At 47.1% G+C, this 22,605-nt stretch overlaps 2 protein-coding genes across 2 annotated transcripts; one reads left to right on the top strand and one right to left on the bottom strand.

The window, feature by feature from the left end:
- Positions 1–403: 403 nt before the first annotated feature.
- Positions 404–18,451, bottom strand: KIF4A (kinesin family member 4A). Its single transcript, XM_042824986.1, has 29 exons — positions 18,132–18,451; positions 15,964–16,154; positions 15,622–15,714; positions 15,069–15,235; positions 14,758–14,852; positions 14,439–14,558; positions 14,133–14,308; positions 13,495–13,556; positions 12,878–13,013; positions 12,329–12,387; positions 12,021–12,126; positions 11,286–11,351; positions 10,803–10,988; positions 10,096–10,199; positions 9,631–9,775; positions 9,050–9,160; positions 8,235–8,318; positions 7,516–7,629; positions 7,155–7,310; positions 6,578–6,672; positions 6,027–6,156; positions 5,283–5,453; positions 4,795–4,902; positions 4,016–4,093; positions 3,825–3,926; positions 3,238–3,393; positions 2,595–2,714; positions 1,813–1,935; positions 404–1,201 (listed from the first exon to the last, which is right to left on the bottom strand). Exons 1-29 carry the CDS (start codon positions 18,367–18,369, stop codon positions 1,016–1,018), a joined length of 3,678 nt encoding a protein of 1,225 aa, XP_042680920.1. The 5' UTR covers positions 18,370–18,451; the 3' UTR covers positions 404–1,015.
- A 164-nt stretch (positions 18,452–18,615) lies between these two features.
- PDZD11 (PDZ domain containing 11) lies at positions 18,616–22,079 on the top strand. Its single transcript, XM_042825051.1, has 6 exons — positions 18,616–18,745; positions 18,829–18,912; positions 19,491–19,547; positions 19,872–19,970; positions 20,133–20,193; positions 20,981–22,079. The coding sequence occupies exons 1-6, from the start codon at positions 18,659–18,661 to the stop codon at positions 21,013–21,015; spliced, it is 423 nt and encodes a 140-aa protein (XP_042680985.1). The 5' UTR covers positions 18,616–18,658; the 3' UTR covers positions 21,016–22,079.
- The last annotated feature ends 526 nt before the right edge of the window (positions 22,080–22,605 follow it).

The following is a 22,605-nucleotide window of genomic DNA, read 5'->3' as shown; positions in this document are numbered from 1 at the left end:
CCTCCTTCCCCAGCAGCTGGGAAGGTTTGTGAGGTGCTGGAGAGCAAAGCAAGAGGCACAGCCCCAACTTCACACAGAAAAAACTGTCCTCTCACCTTGGATGTTTGCACAGCTCCTGTGCTAAGAAGCACAGGAGCAGAGAAACTAAACCTAACCTGCTCTTACAGCTGAGGGAGGGCTCTGTGCTGCCACAGCTCATCAGACTGTAGCTTGTGTTGTCACCACAACCAGGAACCCTCTCCCATGACTGGTGCTCTCAGATGCCCTCAATTCCCTCAGTGCTGGAGGAAAGGAAAGCAGCATTACAGACCTTGAGCTGACCTACTGAGCACAGAAACTGCCAGCACCATCCTGAGACCAATTTTAGCAAGAGATGCTACAAAGAACCACACAGGAAGCATTGTGAAATTAGGACATTTTCAGATTTCTATTTTTCCTTTATTAAAGCTACAACAAGAAGTTAAAAACCACTAAAAAGTTCACATACAGCTAGCAAACTTTGAGTTAAATTGAACAAGGACATGCCAGTGCCCCAGCAGGTACAGAACACTGGCATGCCTCATCTGCTAGCTACTTTAAGACTACTGCCAGTGCCTCCTCCCCATCAAGCACCATTAGACCTCAGGTGGCAGCTGGGATTGTACTGGAAGGCAGCACCTCCATTTCCAGGGCACACACACAGTTCTTTCAAGATCACAGGTTAATCTGTGCCCAACCTGCTCACAGCTCAGCATGAGGAAGGCAGCCATCATGAGCAACCTGGACAAATCACCTGCACTTGGCTCTGGAATTGGTGAAGAGGAAAGTTTCTCACCCTGCTCCTGGTAGCAGACATCTGCTCCAGCCCCACACCCCCAATTATTTACACACAACTGGACGCAATCTCGTTCTAGGAGGAATTGGTGTTGACTCCTTTGCTGCTGCCAGCTGTCAGGCAGCTCAGCCCCCAGCCCTGTTCTGCAGCAGGAGTTCCCAACACTTTCATTTTTTCCTTTAAAAGAAGGGTTGTGGCTCATCAGTTCATCTCCTCTTTGATTGGGGTACAGCCTGAGAAGAAGCTGGTATTGCTACTCAGCATTCTCTTCTTCTTCTTTACGAATGGAAGCTGGTTCTCCTGGGACTCCTCATCCCTCACCAGCAGGGAAGCAGCAGTGCTGGGCTTCTTCATGAGCACGTCTTGGTCTGTGATATCTTTCAGGACCTACCAGGAAAACAAAGATGACAATTTAGGAGTTTGTCACAGCCCTGAGGAAGCCAACCTGCTTGCACTGGAGTTTGAGAGCAGCACATAAAGCTGCCTGATCTGCATCAGAAGTTGCCTAATTTATTTTCCAAGGTCAAAACCCTAAAGGATAAAAGTACAGAGAATACACACAAGTAAATGATGCAGTTTACCTGAGGCAAAACTAGAGCTGCTGAGGCAGAGCAGCTTAAGGACAGTTACATTTGGACACAAACAGGACCTTGTCCTCATTCCTGGATTCCCAGCCTCCTGCTGCTGAAAGGAGAGCCTGACAACGAGTCTGGATGGGGAGCTCAGCACAGTGGCTCTGGCTCTGTCCATGGAAAGCTCGAGTGGCAGCTCAGACAGAAACTGAATTCAGCAGACTTACAAATGAAATACAAGCTGGCTTGACAGCTGCAGTCTGCTCAGTATTCTAGCACACATCAACTTCTTCGTCCAACCCCTTCCCCCCTTCTTCCCCACCCAGGTTCATCACTGAACCTGGCACACATTTCTGACTGCACGCACACTGCGGCGCTCTTTCAGCTGTTTAGAAGAAATGATCACAAAAAAACCTCAGCCAGCACCTTTGTAGCTGGAGGGATGAACACGGGCTGAAAGAAGGTCCCTCCTGCAGTCACATCAGGGAGGTCTTCCAGTTTGAAGGAACCTTCCGACTCCTTTGCTTGGTCCTCACTCGCCGTGGCATCCTGCAGGGCAGCACTCTGGTCAGCCTCCCTTCCCACCAACAGCTGAGGAAATACTACAGCTCCCCAAGCCACCTCCTCTCCAGTTCCCAAGTTGTCCGTATTACAGAACGCAGATGCCTCCATCAGCCAACTGCTTTCATGCAGAAGTAATTAAGGAGGTCTCTGCTTCAAATCCCTAAGATCCAGGAGCCAGGCAGATATTTCTAGCAGTTGTTCACAAACCATCCTGATGCCACAATTATTGCTAAAAGCATTAATTACCCCTTCTCCTCCTTCCTTGAATGAAGCACTGAATGGTACATGTGCACTCAGGAGGGTTAAGCTGCTGCACAATCTGAAGTGCAAGATAAAAAGTTTCATTTACTGAGAGGGAATACAGAAAAAAAAGACAAATTGTTCTCAGATTTGTGGCTGACAGCACTGGGTGGATGTAAGTGGCTCTGGACACTGCCCAGATTCCTGTATGTGGTGTGAGAATTTCTATTTTGCAGTGGAAGACTCCAAACTCTACCATGGATAAAACCATGAATTTCAGTAACTTTTACAAAGGCCTCGGAAAGGTTGAGGAGCCCCACATGTGGGCTGGTACAGAAACTGCTCATCTGTCCACCCAGCCTTGCTTTCATACACCAAATGGTGTTGGCACAGGCAGTTCTCACCTGAAGGCCAGGTTCTCTGTTCCTGCACTTGGTTGAGTCGCAGCTGCAGCCCGCAGTGCAGCCCACCTTCTGCTTCCTGCAGCCACACTGCCTGTTCCCACAGCGGCCCTTGCAGAAGCACTGAGTGAAAGAAGAGTTTTGTGGAGAAAAGGCTTCAGTGTTCCATAGGCTGTTCCTAGGTTGCTACAGCTGTCAACACCTGGAGTCATTTGAAGGACAGTGACCCCAAACTACCACGAGCCTTTTGTTATTTCACTGCTGGTCTGATTCCCGGGGAAAAATGTCTACATCCTCTTCACCTTCAGTATGGGAAACAACAATCTTTGGTTCTCAAGAACTTCACTTCAAGCAACCCCAAAGGAATCCAGTGCCAGCTGAAGAAGCTAACACAAAGACACTCAGAGGCAAACCACTGCCACCACACCTGGGCCCTCTGTCTAAATGAAAGCAACACAATTTAGCTATTTTATGGCATATTTGAGGAACGTTTCCTTGCTAGCTTGGGCACATGAAGCAATAGCAGACTGCACAGCTCAGATGCCAGCAGAGCAGACGCTGCACCCTCACTGCTTTGCTGTACACCTACTGGATGCTCAGGGATGCAAGTCCCTCACAGATAATCAAGTGAGGAAGGTGGCCTTACCCCTGTTACGCTCCTCTTTGTTCCTTTGACTGCTTTTACTGGAACCCACTCTGCATCCTCCTCCTCTCCAGACTCTGAGTCAGAAAACAGCTCTTCCACGTTCATTTCTGGGGTTGATGCACACGGTTTTGCCACTGTTTGCCGGCGGGTCTTTGGCTGCACACAGAAATCACAGGGGTTGAAGCCTCAGAACACACAGGAGTGGTTTTACACCTTCTAAGTTTCGCAATTAAGTCCCACTGCCACCATCCTCATTCCTCTCAGACAGCTGACAGAGTCACAGGCTTAGAGACCAACTATCAGAGTGGTGAGGGTTAAAAAAATCCAACCAGCTTCAACTGCTAGAGAGTCTGAAAAATGCAGTTGACAAATCAGAGAAATTAACTGCTTTGTGTCACAGTCCTGGCAAAACAGCTTTGCATCATAGAATCTTCTCAGCACTAAGATTCGGACCTTTTGATTACATTTGCTACAACAGATGCCTCACTCCAGGATTCAGAGTGCTACAGAGAAAACAGCTGGATTACTGAGGAACATTACTGAGCAGTTTTGGGCAAGATAAGGAAATTGTCATGCAGCAGCTTTACTTTGGGTGGAATGTAATCGAAAGGAGAGTCTGGGGACTCGGGTGACACTTGCTGAATGCGATGGAGCTTCTGCCCACTGGCAACTTGGACAAGCAGCAGTTTCTGTGAAGGAAGGCAAAAATTAGCTTTGTAATATATTAACCCAACTGCCAACATGCCCTCGCATCCCTTGTGTCCGTACAGATCTCTACCTGTTTAAGAATATCAATTTCCTGGAGAAGTTCTTGGTTCTTCTCACAAATCTCCCTCATTTTCTTCAGCTCTTCCTCCTGTTTGCAAGACGAGATGAAGCCAGCAGGCTCACACAGGGGTGACACACAAATAGGGAAATTTTGTTTTGTTTCAAACTTCCTTGCAGTGTCAGAGGGGTTCCCCATCCGCTCTACAACAGGACATCAGCTCTGCATTCCAGGTCAGGGAAATGATTTGTGCTGATATCTCATTTTATGCATAACATGGCCAACACAGCAGGGAGAAGTCAATTCTCTTAAAGCGACCACTGAGGACCTAAAGTTTCCTGTTTCCAAGGCTTACTGGTACATGGGGTGCACCTGGGACTGGTTTTCCTGCAGTGCATCACCAAGTATCCCTTCTGCAGGAAGCAAGGAGCCAAGGTACAGTTTGTACCACGCACATGTGATCAAGTTAAAGCTGCTCTGCTTCAGGTATCACAGTGGAGATGTGCTCAAAGAATCTGTGACAGCATTTTGACTCTCCTGACAAAAGGTGCTCTGAGCACAGATGCTTGCATGAGCTGGTCAGACACTGCTGATCTTGAAGAACAGTTGCTATTCAAGCTCCAGTAAGCCTGCATCATTCCTCTTATGTCTCTTTTTACATCAAATAGTAACAGCATTAATCTTAGCTATTAATGCAAACACCCTCAACAGATCCCTCTGCACGTTCCTCACCCTAAGGATATGATTCCAATTAACCCTTGGGGAAAAGAACAAACATGCACAAGGACTACCTGAAACTTGAGTCTCTCCTGCATCTGTTTCTCCTGCTCATTTAGGGAATCCTCCAGTCTTTTCTCTGCTGCTTCTTTTTGCTGGAATTTGCTGACCAGGTACAGAATCTACAAGGAAATTAATACCAGAGACAAAACAGGTGTGAATTCCTAAAGTGACTCCTGGCATCTCAGCCTTTAAAGGCCTGAGCAATTTGAGAAAGCAGCTCTGCTACTTCCAGCATTGTTCTGCCCTGATCTGCTTTGTGAGTTACCACGTGCTCCAGTGCAGCACCCTCACTCAGAGCACTGAAAAGTTATTTTATTCAGTAACAAGAGACAGAAGATTTCTTGGGCTTTTGTTACCTTACCTGCAAGAGCCTGACAAGTTTTGATCATGTAGCAACAGCTGAGCTTCAGCATGTCCTGACTGCCTTTATCTATAAGTACATCTGGGAACCAGAGTTCCTAAACACAGGGGCTCTCAAGACTCCTGATTTGTGCTCTACCTTTTCTTGGTGTTGTTGTTCCTGCCGCAGAAGCTGATTTTGGAATTCAGCCTCCATTTCTATTGCATGGTTTTGCTCTTCCATCAGCATCTTCTGCATGTCTGAACGGCTGGCCTTGCTCTGCTGGAGGCTGCTCTCCAGTTTGCTTTCCTGGACTTTGGAGGAAACCAGCTGAAAGACAAACGTGAGGTGGTTCCACATTTCACACTGCACTTGGGACAGAAATAATGCAGTCTGAAGGTGAAGCATTTCTGCTTGACAGCCAACCACTCTGAGTAGCAGAACAGCCCCTTAGCAACAAGGGGAATAGATGAGACATCCTGAGCTGGCATCTGAAGGCCAGTATGGAAGTGAGGAACTGGTAACAGGAGATATCAGCCAGTTCTAATCTCCTCTCCTGCTCGGTATTTAAGGGGAGAAGGAACCCCAACAACAAATGCTCTCACTATAACTGCCTCCATTCTCTTCCTTTAGCCTTCAGGTTTCAGGAACTGCGTTTTGTTTCTGCCATTCAGTTGATTTCTCCCCTGATTTAGGGTCAGCCCAATTCTTGCTGTCTTCTACCTCCAGTCTTGTTTAAGGTCTCCCACCCCAGCACTCACTGCACTGCTTCCAGCCTGGTCTCAGCTAACACTGCCCTTCACTCCGTTCAGATTACTGCCTATTACTCACTGCCTTTCATTCCTGGGTAAGTAGACTTCACCACTAAGAACAAAAGCTCTACAACAGGAAGATTCAGTTTACCTCCCCAAGGAGATACTTCAAAGCACATTTAGCCTCCAGGATGGTTGCAATATTGTCCCAGCGTTGTTTCACATTGTCTCCATTGTCTGCATCTAAGAGCTTCTGCTGCAGGTCTGCTATTTGGGCACTCCTTTGGAAGAGCACAGATTTGAGGCCACAACACAGGGGAGAACACAGGTTAAAAAGCTTATCAGAATTTTAGACAAATTAGATGAAGTTTATACTTGTACCACGTGGAAATGCAGACTACAGCTGCTGTGCACTACAACAGGGATTCTCTCCTTCCCTCCCATCCACACCTCTGCTTAAAATAAGTTTGCAATAGTCAAAAAGGCTTGCAAACAGCGAGGGACAAAATCTCAGTGACTGAGCAGCAGCCTCAAATAGCTGCATTTTAGAAAAAATTAAGCCAGGAAAAAAACATAGGTTCTTTTTGTTTCATAATTTCAAGGAAAATATTTAATTGCTCTTCTGTTTCACAGAACAGTTGTGGACAAAGCAGAGAAAAGCAGCCTTAGGCTGTGGAAATCAGCTTTATAGTACTAGCTTACCTGAGCTCCATCTCAGTCTCCAGGCTTTCTATCTGCTTTGACAAAGAAAGGTCCATCTCTGATGCCTGCAGATCTGTGATGGAGTAGGTTCGCCTCTGGAGAATTGCAGCAAGGCAGAAGAGAGCAGCAGTTTTAGTGATGCATGCAAGGCTGAGCTTTCATTTATGTCCTTCTTGCATTTCAGCAAAAATAGAGATTATTGCAAAGGCCCCCAAGCATTTCTTCAAAGCTTAAATCCCACTGTTCTTCTGCACCAGCAAAGTCTTTGAGAAGGGCTGTGAGCAGCTCCTGCCCTTCAGACTCACTGCATTAAGTAGCAGGTTCAGTACACGCTTCCACCACGTGAGAGGACGTTTAAGCAGGCTCTGAGCAACCATATCTACTGCTAGGGGTAGTAGATACCCCTGTGCATGGCAGGGGAGTTGGACTAGACAACCTTTAAGGGTCCCATCCAACTCGAGAGTCTGTGGCACTAAATAAGAACATTAACCCTTTCCTGTAGTAACATCCAAGTAGGAGTAAGCTATGGCACTTGCTCATCAGGCAGGACAGGCAGTGTGGCACTTGCTTCTCTTACCCGGAGCTTTGAGGGTGGGTTTTCCCCAGACTCTTTTTTCTCTTTAAGCTGAAGGAGCTCCTGTGCCAAGATCTTTCTGTCCTCCAGAAGGTCTGCAAGGTGCCTGCGAGCCTCTTCAGTACTAACCAGTACCTCTATTTCATTTGCCAGCCAGCTCTGGAGGAAAAACAGTGCAGTGGTTGGTGACAGTCTCAGCTTCAGGACTGGTTCCTTGTCTGAAATGCCTTCACAGCTCTGGATCAAGTTACCTCCCATTAACAGGAAGCAATAACTACATCCATAATCACCCCAGCAGCACATCATCACTTGCAGAAGTAGGTTTGCTGTTATTCCTTGGCATGCACAACCTGTTGTTACCCACCTTCACACGTGCAGCAACTCCTTCCATTCCTCTATTCTGACTCTCCTTCCGTTTATCTGCAACCTCCCGCTGCTTCTGCAGAGCATCCTTCAGGCGTTTGTTAGCAGCTGCAGCCTGCAAAAGAATTTACACAGAAGCAAAACACTGGTTTATTATTTAACACCTAATGGCTGAAAACATGAGGCACTCACAGTGCAAGCCGGGCTCTGTGACACAGTGAGAAAGTAGGATGATAAAACTGAAACAACTTCACACCTCAGCACAGACTATAGAGTCCCTGACATATTTTCATTTGCTACAAGCCTTGCTTTAAAGACAACTTGCTTCCATGCAAGAAGGTAGAAGAAAAGAACCAAAAAAAATGGTTCCAGGATTCACTTTTCTATTCAGGCATTGTGAAGGAATTTTGAACTGCAATCCAGTGCACCCAACAGAGCTCACTGTACGCTTTCTAGCTTGGGTGTCTGCAACAAGTTCTCCTCAGGAACTTGCTGCTCAGCAGGGGATAATTTATCCTTTAAGGACTGGACTTAAATCAGAATCCCTCAGGCTACAGGACAGAAGCACAGCATTTTCCCTACGGGCTGCCACTCTTTCTCCCTACTTACATACCACCAAATGCTGCTGGGACTTTTCTGCACATCCCATCACAACCTCCAAACACCCTGTGCAGACATCTGGAACCAGCCAGCAGTTTCTAGCAGACAGTGGCTCCTCACCTCTTCTGTTTTGCGCCGCAGAACGCTGGCCTGCTTCTGAAAGTCTCGCTCAAGCTTCAGCAGCTCGTACTGCCTCTTGCGATCCTGCGAAGAAACACATCCAAGGTGCAGGAGGTTCTGTGTCATCTGAACAGCAGTGGCCAACTGCACACTTTGATAGAGAACAACAAATAGAAGTGCTTCATGACAGGGATTCCATTGATCCTTGCAGGCTTAAAGTCACGCACTGTTGTTAACAGTCAGCTGTGAGGCTGAGAGCAGAAGGGCTCCACACTTCCCACCAAAAGGGTTTAGGAGCCTGGAGGTTGTAAGAGACTGCAAGTCACAAGCTTAAAAAGTAGCATCCCTAAGCACTGGGGGGTAAACTTTTTGTATTAAGATCTCCTGTGAGACCAGAAATCAAGTGGTGTGATGTGGTGTATGCAAGCATGCTCTTCATTAGAGTTGGATAGTTCAAGCCAGATGGATTTAACTGACTCACTATTCACTGCAGACTGAATATTCCTTTGAAAGGTTGAATACTCCTATTTTGCAGCCAAACCTTATGACTTTAAATACTTAAAAATATAAATATTTGTCTTTTGCTGTGGAGCTGAATGACAGCTGTTGATAGCTTGAAGTTCTCCAGACACAAGCACGAGAGTCCTTTTACAGCTGGTAAAAGGTGGCAACCATATAAACTGTTTTGTAACCTTCAAAGCATTCCCCAGGTGTTTTTCCAGATGCTTGTAAATTCACTAAAGCCTCACAGCAAAGGCATGCATGATTTGTTTCGCTCTGAAGAGGTACAGTTTGGAAGCTTGCTGTTTGCTCACCCGTTCTTTCAGCTGGATCACTTCCTTGTTCTTCTGCTGTTTCCACTGTCTAAATTTCTCAGCATCCTCTTTCATCTGGCGCATCAGCTGCACCCGTTGGTTTTTCATTTCCTAGGAAATACAGAGGGCTGGAAGAATCCTCCAATGTTTCCACTCTGGGTAGTTTCAGCCCACATTCCCATGCTGTGGGTTGACAGATACGATTACCAGGAGTGGGCAGAAAGCATTACAATATGCAGCTCTCTAAGGATGCTTTCAAAGTGCTAAACCCCAGGAATTCATTTTCAAGCCATAAAGGGGAAAGGAAAAAAACAAAAGCATGCATGATGCGACACAAATCAAACTTGACTAAGCCAGCAAACTATCAGAAAAGGTAGAAGACACTTCTGGCTTCTTCTATTCCTCTGTCTCACAGTTGCCTCCCTATTGCTTTGCACCAGGGCCAGAGATCAGGCAGCCAAAAGAACTTTGCCAGAAGACTGGCATTTTCTGCTTTATTAGACTGAGAACATCAGCATCTTCTGCCTGGAAGCCACTTTATCTAAACTGGGGCAAGCCTGACAACTGCTGGGGTTACTTACCCTGATCTCCTGGTTCAGTTTGGAGACCGTGCGTTCTGTTGACTCCTTCAGCTTTAGGAGCCTTGCTTGTTCATGCAGCTTTTTCTTCAGCTCATTAATTTGCCCTTCCAACTCCTGAAGTCTTTTCCGACGCCGTTCACTCAGCCTGTGAAGGAGCCACACTTCAGTCACAGACCCCTGATTACCGTGACTCTCAAACAAGTATTCTCAAAAGTATTCTGGCAAACAGATTTTTTTTTCCCTCCCCAACCTCACAACACAGCCTGCCAAAGATGCCTGCAGTGTTTGCAGTCACTCATTAGCACGTCACACTACCATGGATGAGAGGTGCACTTAACCCTGTGCTTCTATCAGAATAAGAGCTCTGCCATGCAGCAAAGTGAGGCTAAAGCAATGAATTTTCTCAGCTGCATTAACACAAATTTCAGTGCTGTAAGGCACGCCAGCTGGTGCAGTCACACATACTTGGCTTGGTTGACATCCTTCTTCGCCATGCTCAGGGCAAGGATCAGCTCCTCCTTTTCTTTTTGCAAATTGCCAACTTCTAATTCCAGATCCTTGATGTTAGTCTACAGAGACAGAAGCAGTAAGCCTCCCAGTAACGACCCAAATCCCCCTCCTAGAGGGGAAGCTGTAAGACAGGACGCCCTGGGGAACCATGTTTCTTCCAGCAGACTGTGGGACATTTTCTAAAACCAGCACATCTGAAACTGCAGTCAGTGCACAAAGCCATTGCAGCATCAACTAACAGTTAAAAAGGAACAGTTTCAGAGAAGGGAGATCCCACCACAGCTTGTGACAGGGAAAGCCAGATCAGCTAGCTGCACTATGATGTTTAATAAGAATAAGTATTGCATGTGGGCTTCGTATGGTCAAGTAAATCTTGAAGAAAAAAAAGAACCTACTTCACATTAAACATCCAGTGGCTAATCTTTATTTCAGGGAAAAGATCATCTTCTGCTGGACTGCTTCTAGATAATCAGACATGGTTTCTCCCCATTCTCTGCTGACCTACAGTCAACATTTTCCCATGCCCAAGAGGCCAATGGCCAAAACTTAAAGAGACTCAGAAACATGCTCATGGAAGGTGGATCTTCAGTGTGCAATGGACACATTAATAACAAAAACAAAACTTCTACACCCTTAAAGGAGCCACTTGTGAAGGAATTTACCTGGTACTGGGACTGAATGGGCTCCAACTGACTGTCATTCTGTGTCATTTTTTTTGCAAGTGCCTCTTTCAGAGCCAGGGCTTTATTCAGTTCAGCCAATTCCTTAGACATCTGTGCTTGACGGAGGGCATGCTGTGTGGTGAACTCATCTGAGGACCTCTTGGTAACCTGGCCTGTTTCTCCTTCCTGGAGAAGACACAGCAATGAGTTGGAATGGTCAACCTAAAGCTCTTTGACAACAATTCGTTTCCGCAGAACAAATTCATTTTGACATTAAGAAAAACAGGTATTCATTAATGAGAACAGGTTACTGAACTGGAATTGAGTGAATAAGGATGAAGAAAAGCAGTACACACAAAGGTGACACATCATCCACAGCTACTTGAATCAGAGGAGTAGCAAAAAGAGATTAGAGAAGAGCAATAGAGCAAAGATGTGCCACTGGTGAGACTGTGCTACAGGCTAAGGACTCCCCTCACTTACTCCTGTAGCATCCTGTTCAGAGTTTGCCATCTCTGCAGCAGCTTCCACTGAGGCAGCACTCTCACTCTATATAAGAAAAAAGAGAAGAAAAAAAAAAAAAAGTATAAAGGTGGGAAATTAAGATGAAGTTAATAGCAGCTTTTTGGTCTATAACAGCAAAGTCAGTTACCCTCCTCTGCCCAGCAAGCTATCTCTGGGAAGAGGATGTCTTTGACTTGCTTCTTCTTACAGTGAGCAGCTCCCCCTCCTGTCAAGGCATTCTGCCTGTGTTCCCCAGACACAAGAGCAAGGAACGTGGGGCAGGAGGGAAAACATTTAGTAAGGTAATACAGAAGTTCCCAATTAGACAAAGATCTGGCAACTTCTATAAAGCCATTCCAGGTTTCTGCAACTGGGGCTGCCCATTAAGCTACCAGATTTTTAATTCAGCTTTCAGTTTTTGGATTGGAAATCCACACTGCTCTCCCAGTCATTAGATTCTTTAATGGAGGCTCTCATCTCCTTGACTTGCATTCTGCCAGGACATGCAGACACTTGAGCACAAGTGGCCTTTCTGTTGCATTAAAAGCACAGAATGGAGCTCATTTGGAAGTGGGCATCTAGAGCCATTGGATAGCTTTAATACCTGGGCTCCCTAAGGGAGGCTCCTGCTGCAGCAGGTTGACCAGGTGGGAATTGTGTGTTTGCCAGGCAGCTTCACTAACAAAACCCTTCTCTCCTTGAATTTGGCCTCACCTGCAGCTGAGCCAACACCTGCTGCAGGTTATGGATCACCTCCACACTTTCCTTCAGTTCCTCATCTTCCACAGACTCCACCAGCTTCTGGAGGTCAAGCTTGCATCTGCAAAGCAGACACAGGAATAAGTCCTCAAGTTTTACTCGGCAAGTTTGTGTCACACACCCCAGTAAGTGACAAATTTTCCCCATAGAATAAACAAATGAGCTCTGGATCAACAAATCGATGGCATTCTGTCGATCCCAACAAGGATATTTAATGCTGCAGGACATCCCTCAGCACAAGTAGGCTGGGGTGACAGACTTACACAGCATGCTGCTGAAGTTGCTCTAGTTTGGCAGTCATCTTCTCATTCTCTTGTTCTGTCTAAGAGAAAACAGAATTACAGTGAATTGCAGGAAGTGCAATGTGAAGGTAAGAAGCCAATGGATTGGCAGCAAAAGACACACTGCCAGTCTGTGGCAAATCAAGACACTGAAATGTTTTCCACAATTACTTTGATTACCTTGTTTAGATCCAATATCTATTTTGGCAGGTGTACACAAAGCAATGAATTAACAAAGAAGAAGGAAAAACAGGAGAGAGTGGGAGTTCAAAAGCATCTTTAAAACATTAAAGCAGCAGGAGCTGGAAGAGTCCAGTTTCCTTCTCCTGCAGTCTCCAGATCTTCAGGCCTTGACAGATTCCAGAAGACTTTTGGTTCTGACTACCCAATAGCTGGAGACCTGAGATAAATGTGTGTGGAACTCTAAAGAGACTGCTAACATGTCATCAGTGCAGCAGTTATTACTGATCAATCTTCAGCTAAGGGAAAAATCACACAAATCAAGGCTCTTGCCAGGAAACTGAGCCTCACCAGAATGATTCTTTCCAACATCTGTGCTGTCTGACCAACAGCTTCACTCAGCCCTCTGCTCAGCTTCTCATTCTCCTCCTTTAGTGACTGGTTCTTCTCCATCAGAGACTGCAGGTTCTCTGAAGGCTCCATGCTACTGAAATACCAAGGAACCATTTTGTGAGCATGACTTCACCAGAGGTTTTTTGATAGCACTGAAACTGCCTCCAAGTTTCTTAAATAACTTACAGCAAGTACAGATTATAGCAGATGAATAGAAAAATTGGAGTAAGACTAATCTGAATTCAAAGTCTCTGAGGAATTCAGGGTACTGAAAGCAGACACTTGCAAGAAAACATCCTTTTAAAACAGTAACATTGCTTAACCAACGCTAAGTCTGTAAACTGCATTTGGATTTTAAATATATTCAGGAGAAAACACCCAGTCCAAGCTCCTCCTTTTGCTTTGTGCTTTTACAAACAGTGGAGATGGAGATTCCTAATTTTTATTGCTGAAAGGGGGAGGAAGAATGGATGGGCCTGAGAAAGGCATACAGGAGTACAGTGCCTAGTTTCTCTTTATTTCCCATAACTGATTTTGGCCATCATTTACACTGAGAATTCATCTACAAAGCTTACTTGATAGACACTGGGAGAGTCCCTCCATGGGCCTGCAGCAATAATACCTGTAGCTGTTGTACCTAGAAACACAAACAAACAGTGCTTTCAAGCCTCTCTTACAGTAGCTGGACAGCTGAAGGAACATAACTAAGAACCTCTGAGCGAAAATGAGTCACTTTTCAGAGTGAAAGCTCCACAGCTGTGCTTTCACTGCTTCCTGAGGGATCACATCTCTCCTGCAGGAAGCAATTTTCTCCCCTTGCCTCCCAGGAGAGCTCAGGTGGCAGCACACCACCTCACCTGCAGGCTGTCCTGAGCACAGCATCAGACCCCAGTGACCCAAAGGGAAGCTCTCACACCTTGCTGAACCAGTGCTGTTGCTCCATTACATGAGAGATCCCAGGCTCACAGGCAGGCAAGCAAAACATCAGTCACTGTTACTGTTTTGCTGTCAAGTGGAGCAGATGCTGCAGAATCACGAGCAGCTTTCACTTGCCCTCCCTACAGCACTTACACAGCCATCTCAAGAGATGGAGGAACACATGCTGAGTATTTTCCATACTTTGGGCAGCTGCCCTATCTCTGTGCTGCTATTTACTGAGCTGATTAGCAAAAGGACAGATCTATTCTTGCCACATGAAGAAAGCAACCAATACCTGCTGCTTTAGATGATGCAGCTCGGCTGCCTGGGGATCAACGTTGACAATTGGTTTGTTTTTTATTTTTCTTGCCCTGTCAGCATAGCGCAGAGTATTTAAAGTTTCTTCTAGATTGGAATCTGCTGGGCTCACACAGGCAATCATCAGAGTGTGGCTGTTACCACCCAGAGAATCTGAGAAGGAAAACAGGACACCATCAACGCTCTGGGAAAAAGCAAAAGCATTTAGTGAATTGTTTCTTTTGGTACTTTGTTATTTAAATTGCACCCGTAGATTTAGGCTTTGTCATTATCTGTCTCTTACCTTGCAGTAATCTTGTTAACTTGGAGTCTCTGTAAGGAACAAAGCCACCCTTTTTATTTTCTTCACCAAGAGCACTAATTACATTCCCCAGGCAGAGGAGACCTCTGTTAATGTTGATACCTGTGCACAAACAAATGATGGTGAGTAGAGCCACCTCAGTAGCTACAAGCCACTCAGTTCCTGCCTTGCTTACAAAGCACAGGAAGGTTTACTCAAAAAGTGCATGCATTAAAAATACTGAAGTGTTTTCTTTTCCTGACAAGGACTCAATTTATGAAGTTGAATTTTAGCAGCCAAGCTATTTCATTTTCCTACAGACCTTCTTTCAGCCGGTCTCCTTCAGCTTTGGTCTTCTTTTGCCTCTCAGATCCAGCAAGATCAACCAGGTGTAGCTTGGAGTGAAAACTGCTGTTCCTATGGCAGAAACAGACCATCTTACTTGCTGAAGTAAACGTAAAGTTGGGAAAGAAGCAGTCCAGTGGTTACTACACTTGAGCTACAGGGCTTAGAAATGTACCTGTTCTCAGAGGCAGTTTAAACAGAAGGCCTGCCTCAAGAATAGCTCAGCTGAGCTACCAGGAGAACGCGATTTCAGTAAGTATGGCTCCTGGCAGCTGTGGGATGACTTACCTGTCATTTTTCTTCTTCTGATCAATGCAAATGGTGAAGATTGCATGGGACCGTGAGGACTGGGAGTTCATTGCTGTGGAGGCCACAGTTCTGGAATTGTTCCCTTGCTCTAGACAGGATACAGTGTCTCGTGCACAGGTGACACTTCTTTCTGTTAACCCCACAATCTGCATCCAGAAAGAAAGCATCATTTATCTTCTTCTTCCTCTTCACCTCTAACTTTCTGCATCACAAACATTATCTTCAGTGTACCTGGGCATCCACAAGCATCACAGTCTCAATTCAAGACAGAGGTTTGGTATGGACCCCCCAGAAGAAGTTTGTACTGGGGTTTAAGTCCTTTATCTCTCACCCATCACGTTTCTACATGCAAGTGTAGCCCTACTGGTGTTACATTTTAAGTAAGCATAAGGAGCATCAAGAGCTCAGCTGGAAGAAGCTGCAGCGATTTCCTATGCACTCATATAAAGTAGTGCTCAGACTGAGTGTGGGTTCACTGAAACATTTGTCTGCAGTGACACTGCCTCAAACTGCTTCTGACAGCCCCACAGACCTTTATGCCTCCCTTAGGATCCTCCCGTATGCTGATCTGAGAAGACCGTTCTCTCGAGGAACACAGGAGGTCTAGAACATCCTCATTGTAGATCTGAAAGCACCAGAACAGCAGTTGAGAATTAGCAGCTTTTGGAGGAAGCAATTTACACAAAGAATGATGCACAACTACATTGAAACCGGGGCTAAATCCTCGTGATGGTGCTCTCATCTTACTTTTAGAGGAAGATACCCAGCACTCAGACAAGATTCATGCAGTCTGACGTGGACTTGCCTTGTTAAAGAATCACCTTATCTGCAGTTCGTGCATTTATTACAGTTTGATGATCAAAACCACATTTACCTCCAAATAGGAGACTTTGAGGACAAATTCCCAATCCTGCCTCTGCTCTTTCTCCTCAAACAGCAGCTTGATTACACGAGGGATGACCCCCATGCTGGGATCATGCTCCTGACTGGCAGTGTAAGTACCTCCCATAGAGTATGTTTTTCCAGACCCCGTCTGTCCATAGGCCAGGACTGTGGCATTGTACCCTGAGGGAACAAAGGACGCCCAGATCAGATGTTGGAGCAGAAACCAGAACAAACCTCAACAAGAACAGCAGCACTCCAGGAAAAGCAACTCACTGTTGGTTTATACAACTTCCACGCACAGATGATGTTTACAGAATCACAGAACGGCCCAGGCTGGAAGGGACCTCAAAGATCACGAAGCCCCAACCCCCTGCCGCATGCAGGGCCACCAACCTCCACGTTTCACAGCAGCCCAGGCTGCCCAGGGCCCCATCCGACCTGGCCTCCAACACCTCCAGGGATGGACGGGGCATCACAGCCTCTCTGGGCAGCTGTTCCAGCCCCTCACCGCTCCCAGAGGAAATAACTTTAACAAACAACTTTAACAACATTAAGAAGTAGATTGAAAAGTATTTTAAATAACCAGTTCTTTAAAAGCTAACAAACAAATTTGCTCTGTTGCTTCACTACAGCCAGTATGAGCATTGGTTAGCACGCAGACCCTCCCCTCTTGCACATGCATAGTGGGTCATGAGATGAAGATTTGTTGTTTTCCTCGTAATGCTCCTGACCTTTCGAGGGGGCGTCCCCCCAAGGCCATTTCTTCTTGCCCTATGGCCATCTAATCACCTCCCTGCCAAATGTCCTCAGGCTGTTCTCAAACCCTTATCTTAATGGCCTTCATCCCCCTCACTATCCCAGACCCAGTGTCTGCCATCTCTTACTTTCTAACAAGCTCTACATTCCTGCTTCTATAAACTATCTCTAACTATTCCCCTTCACCCCCTTGTTCTCAGTCACTGTGAAGCCTTCTTGCCTTTTCACTTTCACTTGTGGGGCCCTTCTCACCTTTTAATTCCGCCCTTTTCTTTAATCTAGCAGGATTTCCACCTGCTACATTACTCCTCCTTAGTGTGTGAAACAAGCCCCACTTCCCACCTTTTGCATTAACTCATGTCTCTTCCACACCTCATACTCCCTTCTAGCATTGCAGCATGCACATAGAACACCTCAGCTGTTCACAGGTAAGGCCCACCAACAGCATCAGTACGATGCATGCCAAGAAAAGCCACCTTAACAATCCTAGATTCAGTAATCAGCTAGTGAGTGAGCCCACAGACCTGTTTCCCAGTCGTGTTATTGATACTTGTCCTATGCAGGACTTCTGTTTGCTCCCAGATTTTCCTTACATCTGTTCTCATCTATCCTTATTTATGTAAGCACAGAGCTGATTTATTATTGCACACACCTGTCCTTTAGCTGTTAATAGATCTAACACCATCCTGTTTTGGAGTACTGCTTCAGACAAAGAGGATGCCTCCTCTCGGATTGAATCTGTTGTGGTGTTTTCTACTATTTGTAGAGTTGCAGAGATCTTCACTGTAGCCTTTTCCTGCTGAGCTACTCCTAATACAGGGAGCAGGGCTCCCACAGAGCTATGGTACGCTGTATTATACCTTACCACCAGGTTATTTACCTTTTTAACCCTCCTTGGATTTTGATACTGGCTCCAAATAGTTCTCACTATGCCTGCTGGAAGTTTGAGCTCTCCCACCTCTGCTCAGCCACCAGAAACCTTCACCCAATTGACACCTGCTTATCACATTACTTCCATTATGATATTGATGACCACTAATGAGAATGTTATTACTTTCCTTAATAGCAGCCATTGTTGAGCATAGAAACGTAAGGTTGAACCAAATAGAAGGGAGAAGAGTAACAATCACACGTTTAACAATAACAAATAAGTAAATCTAACACAAAACACAGCGCTACTGCAACCAAAATACAAAATGTAACAGCACACAGCATCAACCTGCCACAGACACCAGCCTGCGTACGCTGCAATAAAGAAAGTTAGTAACCAACTCATCCTTTCCTTATGAGTTTAATTTTTAACAGCACGCTTCCCTTGACAGACCGAGCAGCTCCTCAGCATCTTGCAATAACCTCCTACACCAACACTGCAGTTACTGCAGCTGAGGGGAGGAGACCGACCTTTGAAGATGTCCCGTACGAGCGGAGCGACGGCGGTGTTGAAGACCTCCTCCTGCCCAACCGACGGGTCGAACACGTAGTCGTAAGTGAAGGCCTTGTCGCTCCCCACGATCACCTGCGGCTCCCCGGGCACGAAGCTCAGGCACGTCTGGCAGCCCTCGCTCGTCTCCTTCGGCACCAGCGGGCGGCAGCGCAGCGCCACGCGCACCGGGATCCCCTTCTCCTCCTCCCGCACCATTCCGGGCCGGCTCGGAGCGGGCTGAGAGCTCGGAAGGAGCCCGCGAAGCTCTGGTCAGGCCCCGCGGCAGCGCAGAGCGGCCCGCAACCCTCAGCGCCACCCCGCCGGATCGCAAATGGCGGCGCCCCAACCGCCCGCTTTCAAACCGGTGCCGCGCGCCGCTCCGCCAATCACGGGGCTCACATTATCACCGCGCGCCGCTCCGCCAGTCACGGGGCTCAACGTCATCATCGCGCGCCGCGTCGCGTGAGAGCCGGGACCGAGAGAGACCGAAAGGGCGCGGCGCGGTATGGAGGGCCGGCTGCCCTACGATGATTTCCCGGTGGTCTTCCTGCCACCCTACGAGAGCCCGCCCGCATGGGTGCCGCCGCACGAGGTGAGGGAAGGCTCCGAGGGGGGGTCCGGCTCGGCAGGGCTCAGCTCGGGGCAGCGCCTCAGGCCCGCCGCTTTGTTTTGCAGAGGGTTTATCACCCCGACTATAACAATGAGCTCACCCAGTTCCTGCCCCGCACCGTCGTACTCAAGAAGCCGCCCGGGGCGCAGGTGAGGCTGTGGGACCCCGCTGCGGCCCTGACCGGGTCACTCTTGAACTCAGTGTGGCCTTTTTTCCTGTTGAATTCACGTTGTTTTCCCTAAATTGGCGAAGCTGTGAGGGACCGATAAGCTTTGACTGAGTGCCAGAGAGCACGTAGAGGGGAAGCCTGGATGGTCAGTAGAAACTGGTGAGATGCTGGAACAGCTGCCCAGAGAGGCTGTGGATGCCCCATCCATCCCTGGAGGTGTTCAAGGCCAGGTTGGATGGGGCCCTGAGCAGCCTGGGCTGCTATGAAATGTGGAGGTTGGTGGCCCTGCTTGTGGCAGGGATGTCAGAGATTCATGATCCTTGAGGTTTCTTCCAACCCGAGCCATTCTATGATTCTGTGGTGCTGAGCCTGGCAGGGGAGGGGGACTGCTGCCCTGATGGGAGTGCTGCGTGTGGAGGAGGGAGACAGCCATAGGGAATGACAATGTCTTGTGAGAGGAGCTGGTAAAGGACAGGCACAAGAGGACAACCCTGTGGGCACTGGGGGTGGGATTGCCATAGAAGTGACGTTTCACTGCTGATCTGGTTTGTCTCACAGCTGGGCTTCAACATCCGGGGAGGAAAGGCCTCACAGCTGGGGATCTTCATCTCTAAGGTGTGTTTGTGCTCTCTCTGTGTTCTGTTCTGTCTGTTCTCTTGGGTGTTGCTGAGCCAGCTGGGTGTGCGTGGAGGCTGTCATCTGCCTTTGGATGAGTCTGCAGACTCAGAGCTGTAATCTGCCGCTTTCCAGGTAGCACGCAGGCAGTGCTGCACCATTTTCTTACCCCTCCCTAGCCTGCAGGGAGCACTGCAGTCCCTGTTCTCCACATGACCCCCCACCCTGTGTGAACACGCTGCATGGACACGCTATGCAAGCTCTCGGACCTGCAGTACTGACCATAGAGTGTCAGCACTGCTGCATCTGCTCTGCCCTTTGCAGGTGATCCCTGACTCAGATGCACACAGAGCTGGGCTGCAGGAAGGAGATCAGGTGCTGTCTGTAAATGATGTGGATTTCCAGGACATCGAGCACAGCAAGGTGAGAACTTCTGCTCCCCAGCATGTGCTCTCCCAAACAGGAGGAGGAGAAGTGGTGCATACATCTTCTCCTTCAGTAGCTCAGCTGGGGGCACTGTGTAACTGCACTGCTGTTTCCTATCCTCCAAAACAGTTTGGGCATTGATCAACTTTCTGCTTTCAGGCTGTGGAGATCCTGAAGACAGCCCGTGAAATCACCATGCGTGTGCGTTACTTCCCTTACAGTAAGTGCCTGCTAGCTCCAAATCATTTCTCCTTGGGCAACAGACTGCTCTGCATCCCTGCTGATTCACCTGGGCTTAGCAGTGATGAGTCTGAAATTGTAGGTGTTGTCACACAAGCAGTCTTCATTTTAGAAAACACTGGTCTTTGATTTGGGGATCAGAAAAGTTATCAAATGAAAACAGCAGGGAGTAGCTTCAACTGCTCATGCATAGAATCTTGTAGAGCAGGACTTAAGAAAACAGTGCTAAAAGCTGAGATGGTTTCTCATGGAAGTGTACAAGAACCTGCTTATCCTTCAGTTAACACAGGAACTAGTTCTGTTGCTAGCGGACCTATGCTGATGTAGATAAACATTGCCTGTGTTCTCATTCCATCTCTGTAAGGATGTTTGAATATTGCCAAGAGGGAAAAACTTTTTAGCTATTGATTTCTGAACCCATAATGCCCAGAAATACTCACGGGAAGAAAGGAGGAATGGGGAAAGGTCAAATGAAGCCGAACAAGGATTCTTCATAAAACTGGAAACTGACCCTTAAACATAAGTATAGAAAATTAAGCAGTGAGGGAAGAGAGGGCTTTAAAACAAGCACTGAAATAACTTGAAACAACTAGCTGAAATGCAAATGTGCTATTTTAAAACCAGCTGCTATCTATGAAGGCAGTAAACAGCTTCTATTAATGAAGTATAAGCAGAATTTGTTTTCTTGTAACAGCTTGGCTAGTTTCTTCTCACCATCAGCAACTGCTCTCGTGCCCCTTCAGCCTTGCCTTCTTTTTCCTGTCCAGATTACCAGAGACAGAAAGAAAGAACTGTTCACTAGTAGGCAGCTGTCTGTGGCGTCCTCTCTGGAGGAACTGTCCTGCAAGAAACTCTCCACTACCTTTCCTCAACATCTGAGATGACGTATTAAGTTTCAGTTGTCACTGGAGGCACAACTGCACAGGTGTCAGCTCTGCTTCCTGCTTGAAGGAACACCACAGCCTATTTAGCTGGAGGATGGATGGGGCTTCAGTCTGTTCTGGAACTGGATGATGAAACAAGTTGGCAGTGCTGGCATGAAAGTGGGTACCGGGGGGCAGCTTGTCCTGCCAGACCTGTGCTTCTCTTCTAGTAGGATACAACTTAAAGGAATGCACTGCTGGTTCAGGATCCAGCCCCTGTTGCTAGGATGTAACTCCAGGAGTGCCCGAGTGCACTTCAGCAGAGCGTGGCCTTCTCTAAGAGATCAACCTGTTCACTTCTCTGGTGACATGAAGTCCTTTCCTTCTCCACTATTCTACCTCTGCTCTACACTACTGGGTTTGCTTGACACTCAAACAGGAGTAAAATCCAGTCAAACTCAATGCACAACTCTAGCTGCACTAGTCTGCTGAGGCACGTGCGTACCTTGTTGCTGCTCATCCACCCCTGAGATACAGGACCAAGATGCTCAGAGCATGTTTCTAAACTGCAGTAGCACATAGTCAGGTTCCCTCACGTGCAGCGCTTGCACTGTTAAAGTTTCACTTACTGAACTTGCTTCCTTCACTTGGCACAGCCCCATCCCTTGCAGGTGCTCCCCTTAGAGCTCCCTGCCACTTTGAGGTAAACTTCTCCCTTTTTCCTCTGCCTTGGGTTTGTTCTCTCCTGCTGGGACAATTCACTCTCCTGCTGCTGAAATGGTGATATGGTAGCTGTTCTACTGAGAAAATGGACAAAGCCTGCTGTGCCTTGTGCTTGGGAGGGCACAGATGAAAACACTACAGTTTATCAGCAAAGCTGGGCACAAACGTAGGATAGTGTCATACTGTAACTGGTTTTAGGACAGCCCTTGCTCTGGCTTTCTACACGGTGTTTTCCACTTACTGTAATAACTGAAATAATAAAACTAGTACAGCAACCAGACTTTGTCTTATTCTCACTCAGGAGGTCTCTGAAGGGTTTGTTGCCACCCTCAGCGCTCCCTTGAGGAAATGCGTGGCTCCAATTGCCTTTTCAGCCTGCAGGAAGAATGCAGGGAACCCATACCAGGTGCAGCCTTATTATAAGGGTGTTTTTCCTCTGACTGTGATGGAAGTCAGCCTGTGATTAGTTTGGAGTGGCATTTCAGTGCTGCCAGAAAGAAGGGCTGCAACAGGATTTGTCTGTGTTACATCACTTGAGACAGCTAGGAGCAGCAGCCCTAACGCAGCTTCAACTCTGCCTGCTAGATTCGCTTTAGCTGAAGTAGAATTAAAAATGCTAGGAAAAAGACCTTCAGCTACAGAAGTCAGTTTTTCTATCAGGGAAATGAGCATCCAGGCCCACCCACTGTAATACCATGAGAAGTAAAGTAAGAGGTCTTCTATGGAAATGCAGAGCACGTATGCTTCCAGTCTCACACCAGCTTTACAAATTACAACAAGATGACGTTTCATTTTGCTGTCTTCCC

The sequence above is a fragment of the Centrocercus urophasianus genome, unplaced genomic scaffold (assembly GCF_019232065.1).
Source record: "Centrocercus urophasianus isolate 14NV4802_14NV808 unplaced genomic scaffold, USGS_Curo_1.0 seq_24, whole genome shotgun sequence".
NCBI lineage: Eukaryota > Metazoa > Chordata > Aves > Galliformes > Phasianidae > Centrocercus > Centrocercus urophasianus.
This window is presented reverse-complemented; position numbering and strand designations above follow the sequence as displayed.